This window comes from Gossypium arboreum, chromosome 6, assembly GCF_025698485.1.
Source record: "Gossypium arboreum isolate Shixiya-1 chromosome 6, ASM2569848v2, whole genome shotgun sequence".
NCBI lineage: Eukaryota > Viridiplantae > Streptophyta > Magnoliopsida > Malvales > Malvaceae > Gossypium > Gossypium arboreum.
In genome coordinates this window covers 29,005,104-29,013,892 of record NC_069075.1, presented here as the reverse complement: position 1 = coordinate 29,013,892, position 8,789 = coordinate 29,005,104, and the positions used below count along the sequence as shown (strand labels likewise).

Sequence of the window (8,789 nt, the reverse complement as noted above, 5' to 3'; positions counted from 1 at the left end):
AAAATAAAATTTTAAAATAACACTTTACAATTCAAACAAATATAAAAAAAAGTAAAATTATTAAAGTAACCTAAAATGTATGTTTAAATAAATTTTAAAAAGTTGAATGCTAAATAAATTAAAGAAATAATGAATTATACATACTGAAATGAAAATAAACTCAATTGAAATAAATTTAAACTAAAATGGACAATTAATAAATAAAATAAGCTGTTGAAACCAAAATCAGGACCCAAATGTAATGCGCGTAAACTCGCAAGGACGGAAAAAACAAATAAACCATGCCCCAGAATAATTCATTTCCGCGCGGACTGAAATGAGTAGACGCACAAATTCTTGGGACAATTTAAAAAAACAAGGAAAATATAAACAGGTTTTAATTACAAGTCAGTGCAAAAAGGGAAGGACCAAACGCGCAACTTAACCATTTAAAGAGAATATGCGCGTAAACCAAGTCAAAACGCGTTCTGTTTCTTCCCCCCCAAAAAAAAAGCTATTTTATTTTATTACTTAAATAAAAAAACTGTTTTAAAATCATTTGATTTTTGCATTTAGAAAAAAAACCTAATGCTCCCAAATCTCTTTCCCTTTTCTCTCCAGCCGAAAAGCTATGTTCAAGCTTTCAACCGCCCGCTTGTACCGGAGAAGTAAGGCCCTCCAATGGTGCGAGCACGATGCGCGATAAGTTTATTCTCCTCTCTTTGATCCTTCGCATGTGTTGTGGATCCAAATGGAAAAAAGAAAAAAGAGGAAAAATAGAATAAAATTGCCGTAAATAATCACCTTAAAAGTATTCTTGGTTGCTTTTCTACTAATTTTCATATGTATTTTGTATTATCACTCGTCCGTCAAAAAAACAAATGAAAATTCGTGGCCTTTTATAGCCATTTTTACATCTGTTTCTTCTCCACTAGTTGCAGGTATGGCGAACGTGGTTCGAAGTGCAAGGATGTGGGGCGGGCAATACGCGAGTCAAGGGGTCGTGTGTGGGGCGTGCGTTGGTGGCTGCTGATGGCTGCGGCGCAAGGCAAATAGAACCCTAGAGCTTGCTGTTTCTGAAAACGATTTGGGCCATTGGGCTTGTAATCAAGTATTGGGCCATTGCAAAGTTTTGGGCCTAGTGTAACTATATTTGGGATTGTTTTTTTTTGTTTTATTTTTTCTATATATGTATGGGCTCGTATAAAAGTTTCTCAAAGTTTGTTTTACATTTAAGGGCACACATGACATTTCATAAGAATTGTTCTAACACTTTAATCAAACTAAGAAAACTACATAAATTTAAGATGTCTCCCAAACATTAAGCTAATTATTCCTTATGTTTTAAGAAGCCATTTTAATACTCATATAATAAATAAGGTTTTCTTATATTTTTACACGCGATATTAAGATTTTATATAAGAGAAAGAGAACAAACATTTAGTTAACGATAACTAAGTAAGATAAATTGAAAAATCGAAAACGACCTAAATTAAAGTGTTTTAACTATTTATGAAATACAAATTTAAAGTGGTTATTTGAAATCGAACTAAATTTTATTTTTATTTAATATATAAATTATTTTAATTTTTAATGATATAAAATAAATATTTTATATTTAAAATAGTAAAATATTTAAACGAAAAATTATTTTGTTTTATAAATACTAATGAAAAAATTTAGAAATTTTGTCAAATCATATTCAAAATTATAAAACAAAGTTTATTTTGTTAAAATAAATTTAAAAATAAAAATCAAACATTAATATAAAAATCGAGAACCGAACCGCACATCGAATTATGAAAAATTAAAAAATCTAAAAAAATCCCATCAAACATATCACCCTAGACTGAATTATAATTTTCTTAATTTTACTAGAAAAAGAAAAGGCAAATAAGAGAGCAGAATGGTCTAATCTAATTCTAAAAAAAAAAAAAAAATCAGATTGCATCCAAATTGTCCGTGAAAAAATATGTGACAAATCGTACTACACCCACCAGCACAACCCAATTCCTGCCGTGGTCCGGTATGTAGAGCCCATCCCCAAGCACCAGCTGCATTGGAGAATTGGGATGTGTTTATCACCCCCAACAAAATGGTACATGAAATGTTGATCTACCTTTCTTTGGGCTTTTATGAATCCAGACCTTAAGGGCCATTGGATTACACTACAGAAAGAAAGGGGTCTTATACAAGTCTACTGCTTCATGCACAATTGCAGTCCATTATTCATAGTTTTGAATCTGTTGCTGGTAGCAGAAACAAGGCAAATTGTGGGAAACTAACGGGCCCTAATTTTTTTTAATCCAAATATGTATATATTACAAAGCCTAGATGAACAACAATGGCAACATCAACATGGGCTCGTCATGAAACAAGCCTGAAGAAATAAACAAAAGCATAGTAGTTTTTATACCCCACTGGTGAAGAATGACAAACACAGTTTCCAAATTCAAATGCATCATCTAAACAAATATGCCCCTTTCTTAGTCTTATCTGCATGGATTTGCTTGCTGGAAATGAAAAAGCAAAAATGAAAGAAAAAGAAAAAAGGTGAAAACAACCTTCAAGGTTTAAGAGATGATATGTAATTTTTCACTTTTTTCAACGCATTGCAGCAAAGGGGTTCCTTTTCCATTGCAGAGGCTGATATGTTATCTCTGTTTCCTCTATTTTAGTCCATGGTAATTTGTGTTTAGCCACCTTTCGCTTCCTAGCTGCTACTCCCAGATAGTCTCCAGCGTTCTGAATTTGAATGAATTTACAGTAAAACAGTCAAATTCTTGTTAATGTTAAATGCAGGCTAAATTTGGATGCTAAAGATCAGATTTTGGTACCTTGAGGCAGAGTCCTTCTTGGACATCACAAATGGGGTAATCACTAGGGCAGCAGTATTCAGTTCCGGTACAGCAAACAGCATTTTCATATTCACAGCAGCCGTATATTAGGCAATAATCATAGAATTCAAAAAGGCAACAGCATGTCTCATCACTTGAACAATAGGAAAAGTCTCCACAATCACTTGGTGAAGGAGATGGAGGTGGTGGTGGTGGTGGAGTTGAAGGAGGTGGCGGTGGAGGAACACTTGGCGATGGATAAGGGGATGGTGAAGAGGATTCTTTAGTTGGATAAGAAGCCATGGCATTGACAGCACAAACACCATATGGTAAATCAGTGTCTCTTTTTAGATAGAAATATCCATCTATCCCCCAACTTGTTCCCCATGAATTCTTCACTATCCAATACTCTTCACTGCCTTCTGAACCATAACCAACTATTAAAACAGCATGATCAATGTCATCTGGATCATCCGAGCAGCTCCCATCATAAATTCCCTATTCATCCATCATGCCATACGAATTTCATTACCCCAAAAATTTCGTTTTAAACAAAAAGTTTCAGGGTTCCAAACATATACTTACACCAGTGTAAAGTTGAAAATCAATGGCGGAACCATCAATTCCCACACTAACAGGTTGCTGAGCAACGGCACATAAAAGAGCACTATCTGATTGCTCTACATCTTGATAGCCATCAATAGATACAACCTTGGTTTCCTCCTGATTAAAGACAAATACATTAGAATTAGAGGAAGAACTAGTTGAACTACTGAAACAAAAATGAATCAGACCTTGGTGGTGTTACATGTGCCATCCACACCAGTGTAGGGGTAGTCGGTTTCGCTATCGATCCCGCCATTGTTTATAACCCACTCGAAAGCATAGTCCATGTATCCTCCTTCACACCCATAGTTGCTGGTATCACAATCTACAAGTTCTTGTTCTGAAAGGCTAATTAGGTCTCCAGTAACTAAGGCATTGATTCCTTCCATGGCTCCGGTTGATGAGAATGCCCAACAACTTCCTGCAAACATAGGACACAGTTATTCAGGTTTTTTTCTTAAAGGGGAACTTACACAATATGTAGGGCATTTTCTTACCACAAGAACCTTGGTCCTTGACAGCAGTCACAACTCCATAGTTCCTCCAATTCAAGGAGGAGGGTGCATCACAAGACTGCACCTTTCTCCTCATGTTCCTTGACAGGGTTATCCCTTTGTTGATGGGCTTTTTCACCTTTGACAAGTAAGCTTTTCTGAACTCCTCATTGCTCATATCAGCAAACTTGTTCAATCCCACATGGTGTTCCCATTTGTTTGCTTTTCTCTTTGCATTCCTCTCTAGGATATACTTCAAATTCCCCTTGAAATTTTCAAACCTTTTCTCAGCCTCCTCGGCTTGCCGGTACACTTTCTGATTCTTTTCTTTCCACTGTTGGAAGATTTCCAACACCCTTTCCTCCGAAAGAAATGCGTCAATCTCATGTTCCACTATGGAGTATTCACTAGGAAGGCTAGAAGAGAGGCTTGTTAGTGAAGCCAATATCAATAAAAGGAAACCCAATATGTTTCTTTGGAAACCCATATTTTTTCAACGGGGTTGCCACTGATATCTGATCTTAATCTTGCATTTGTATTGTATATAAGGTGGAAAATTAATGCTAACTAAGCCATGCCTACCAGTCAGCTCTACAACATTCTTTGCAAGTGACCAAAATAACACTGGAACTGTCCAAAGAAGATGGGGGAAACAATGTTTTTGAGGGTATCTTATGAATTAATCAAATGTTTTATGGAAAAATATTTAGTTTCATGAGAAATAAAGACCAAATTATTTTGGTGGTTATGCCCTGCCCGTCTGCTGTTCACACTTGGGTGCAGTTGACTTGTGAGTAGGGATAGTTGCTGGAGATGAATCTAACAGTCAACATTTTACATCTATTTACCATTGAAAACGGTTGATCAATTAGGTTATTATTATATAATCTATCAAAATGCTGCATCCAACTCTCTTCTTTACAAATCTATAAACATTAACCTCGCTTTATTTTTTTTGATTAAAAGTAGGTCCAAGTTCATAAAGGATCAATCAACTGTTCCTAACATTGATCACAAGGATCATGTTGGCATTTTGTTGTATCTATTTTATCTTTTGTTCAATGATTGTAAATTCAAATATAAAATGAAATACATGGAATCTGTACAATGCATAAGCTCTTAAATGCTCAACTCTGCTACCTACTAGTCTTTTGCTGGCAAAGAAGAGTAGCTTTGACCCAATTCTTCTTTTTTATTCATTACACATGTTTCTTTAATATGTTTATACTTAAACGCAGCAGTTGCAATGAAATGTATTATAATGAACAACCCTGACTAATAAAAATAGCTAAAATCCCCTGAAATTTTCTAAAAAAATCAATTAAATTCTTATATTTTTTTCACTCAATTGAACCCCTTAACTTCAAAATTATAATAATTAAGCCCTTTGGGGTAACAGCGGCCCTTTTGGGGCTGTTTTATACTCAAAATTGTTAAAAAATACTAAAAATCCTAAAAGAAATTATTAAAAACTAAAATATTCAAAATCACAAAAAATTATAAAAATAAATAAAATGCAAAAATATATAAAAATATTATAAATGTCTCAAAAATTATACAAATTAAAAAATATTAAAATGAATAATTTTAAAATTATATGAATTAAAAATAAAAATTGTTAAAATATGGAAATTTTTAAAATATAGAAAATTATTATAAAAATATTAAAAATAATAGAAAATTTTAAAATTATATGAAATTTTAAAAAGATACAATTTTAAAAATATTTACCATTTTGTAACTCTCTAAAAATATATATTTTTCCTTATGTGAATATTTAATATAAGTATTTGTCTGCTTCATTGGTTAAGTGTTTTGAATGTGTGTGTGAGGTCTTGGGTTTAAGCCTCATCTTTGCTACTTTTATTATTTTTGGATCAAGCCTTATCCCTAATCAGTGTGCTTATATTAATTTGTCTGTAAATTTATATTAAAATGAGTCTGCTGGTTCGAGTGGTAAGGGGGTTGGTGTGTTGGGGGTCCTATGTTTGAATCCCTACGTGAGCATGAAAATTATTTTTGCTCAGTTGTCTAGTAGAGTTTCGGTGGAGTTGAAATAATGAGGTGGTTGTGAGTTTGTGGGTTAGTAGGAGGAAAATTAGGGAGGTTATTAGTTCTGTTCAGTTTGAATGACTTTTTTTTTTCTCTGTTGCTCTCTCCTCTGAGTTTTCTTCTTTCCTTCGTCTACCTCTCTATTTGTTTCAAATCATATTTCCAATTAATCGGAGGGTCTTGTGGTTTTTGTGGCTCTTTTATATGCAATATCGTTCGTGATTTAATTCAGTAAGTTTGGGTAAGGAAATTATGTTTTGCTTGTTAAAATTCATTATTAATGGTTGTCGTTATGCCGTTAGGGGAGGATTCAAGGACTCAGAATCGCTTGTCAGGGACTTAGTTTCGTGGAAATTACCGTTGTTCGATCGAAGGTAAGGGGTGGTTGCTTAATAGATGAATAGCTCGTTTTGGGCTCAGTTTTAGTTCGATTTTAAACATCTAATTCAGTGATTATGTTGGTCAATTTTTAGGTGTTGTGTGGTTCGAGAGTGTCTCCGCATCAAAAACATATCAGGTGTGTAACAACCCAATTTCAGTGAAATCGGAACAGTGGTATCAGGACCACAAATTCGAGCCGAAAATAAAATTTATTTTAATTTTATTACATGGTCCGTATTATGTTAGAAATGTCATGTGAAAATTTTGATAAGAAAATTTTACCGATTATGTGCTTAATTATGGGAAGGACCAAATCGCATAAAATGAAAAAGTTGAATTCTAGTAGCTAGAAGGATTAAATAGCTATGAAATTCAAAACTTGAGGTCCTTATATGGTAATTAGACCATTAAAGAAAAGTATGTAGATATTTTTGGTGACTCATCCATGGAAAATTAGAAAAAGACTAAGGACTAAATTGGAAATCAAAATAATTAAAATATGATAAATCATTTTATATCATCTTCTTCCCAAAATATTCCATGAAAACCTTAGGAAGGAGAAACCAAGCTTTCTTGGCCAAATTGGGTAAGTTTTTTTGTCCCGTTTTTAGTAATTTTTATATTTTTGAAACCGGGATAGCTTAATCTATCTATTTGGGGGATCAATTTGAGAAGTTATCAAAGTATGGAAATTATGTCATGGATGAATATGCTGAAATTTTGAAATTTATGGTAGAAAATGAAAGGTTGTTGATAGATAAACAACTTTTACAAAGTGATTTTTGATGAAAACATGATATAGGAATGAAGTTGTGAAAATTAAAGAAAAATTTTGAATTTTATAGAATATATGTGTCGTAAATTTTGTGGTGAAATTTTGGTTAGGCTTGGAATAGGGAGTAAATTGCATAAAATTTATTTTCCGAGTCTAGGGACGAAATTGGAATTTATGGAAAGTTTAGGGGCAAAACGGTAAATTTTCATAAGATGTAAATTGGACTGAATTAAGTTTAAATTGTATTAAATTAATGTTAAATTTACTCGCATAGATTCGGATAGACCAAGTTTGGAGCTAGAACAAGGAAAAGAGGAAAATGTCGGATTAGTAGATTTTATGTACACGAACATTTGTTGAGGTAAGTTCGTGTAACTAAATTGTGTATATTTGTATGCTTGAATTAAATGTTGTGTTTGTGAATTGTATAAATATTATATTTATATATATAAATATATCTAACATATATCTGACAAAACCCGATCAATGACAATGCCCGAAAAATGATAAATGGTAAAAATGTTACCTTTTTATGCTTGAATTGAATGTAAAATGTGTTTATTTAAGTATTGTGAATATTATAAATGTATGAAATAATTACATACCTGACAATTATCTGATAAATGTCAAATTCCATTTGAATAAATGAAAAATCGATGGATATGTGATTTTTCGAAATGAATGAGTCATGCATTTGTTGTTGACGGGATTTAGTCAGAAGAGTAATCCTATTGACCTCATCACAGAAAGGATTTAGCTTTAACTGGTAATCTTGTTATAAGTCTTCTCGAGCATGTGTTATGAATTGGATTTAGCCCGGGCGAGTAATCCAGATCAAGCTCTTTAGAGCATATGTCATAAAAAGGATTCAGCCTGGACTGGTAATCCTGACTAAGCTCTATTGAGTATATATTGTAGATAGGATTTAGCTTGGACTGGTAATCCTGTTGTTTATATATATGTGGCTCGAGAGTGTACTCTCTGAAATAGTACCTTATGGGTACCATTGAATATGAATTGACGGATCCTGATTTGTACACCTTGTGTGTATTACCTGTGTATCCATCAATATTTCAGATAAATTCAACGGGTAAAAATCCTGACATGAGAATATATGAATAAGAAATGAGTCATTACACATATCTGTCTGAAATACATGAAAATGACGATACATAATAATTGATATATTGAAATATGAGATGATGATATTTGTACATGGAAATTATTTGATGAGAATGTTCATCCTTGATTATAGATTTGTACACCTTGAGTGTACTAATCGTGACCTTGATATTTAAAATGATATGAGTAAAGTTCTGACATGAAATAATCTAAACTTGAGATGAACTATTATGAAATTATACTTGTAATATAAAGAGATGATTTATACATGTTAAATAAATACATGTTGTGGAAAGCATATGTGCCTGGAAACTTGATAATTGTTGAGCCCATAAATGTTTTGATGTTATTATGGAATATATGAATAATAAGGGCAATGAGGATTTATGTAGGGCTTGAGGTCAAATTGATTGAATATGCCTTACATAGTTACTTGAAAATAGAATAAACGGTAAGTTAAGTACCATGTTATACGAACTTACTAAGCATTTTATGCTTACTTAGTTTTATTTCCCTATTTTATAGTAAATCAAAAGCTCGTTG

At 32.7% G+C, this 8,789-nt stretch overlaps 1 protein-coding gene and 1 long non-coding RNA gene across 2 annotated transcripts; one reads left to right on the top strand and one right to left on the bottom strand.

The window, feature by feature from the left end:
• The first annotated feature begins 482 nt into the window (after nucleotides 1-482).
• LOC108452142 (uncharacterized) lies at nucleotides 483-1,198 on the top strand. Its single transcript, XR_001866349.2, has 2 exons — nucleotides 483-790; nucleotides 915-1,198. It is a non-coding gene; the product is annotated as an uncharacterized LOC108452142 (long non-coding RNA).
• Nucleotides 1,199-2,250: 1,052 nt separating this feature from the next.
• On the bottom strand, nucleotides 2,251-4,607 carry LOC108453391 (cysteine proteinase mucunain-like). Its single transcript, XM_017751464.2, has 5 exons — nucleotides 3,920-4,607; nucleotides 3,611-3,843; nucleotides 3,402-3,539; nucleotides 2,817-3,314; nucleotides 2,251-2,724 (listed from the first exon to the last, which is right to left on the bottom strand). The coding sequence occupies exons 1-5, from the start codon at nucleotides 4,401-4,403 to the stop codon at nucleotides 2,584-2,586; spliced, it is 1,494 nt and encodes a 497-aa protein (XP_017606953.1). The 5' UTR covers nucleotides 4,404-4,607; the 3' UTR covers nucleotides 2,251-2,583.
• Nucleotides 4,608-8,789: the final 4,182 nt, after the last annotated feature.

Coding starts and splice junctions, on each gene's coding strand:
- LOC108453391 (XM_017751464.2), bottom strand. CDS start 4,403: ATGGGTTTCCAAAGAAACATATTGGGTTTCCTTTTATTGATATTGGCT. Junction 3,315..3,401: donor ATTTTCAACTTTACACTGGT/GTAAGTATATGT, acceptor ATGGATGAATAG/GGAATTTATGATGGGAGCTG. Junction 2,725..2,816: donor AAGAAGGACTCTGCCTCAAG/GTACCAAAATCT, acceptor ATTCAAATTCAG/AACGCTGGAGACTATCTGGG.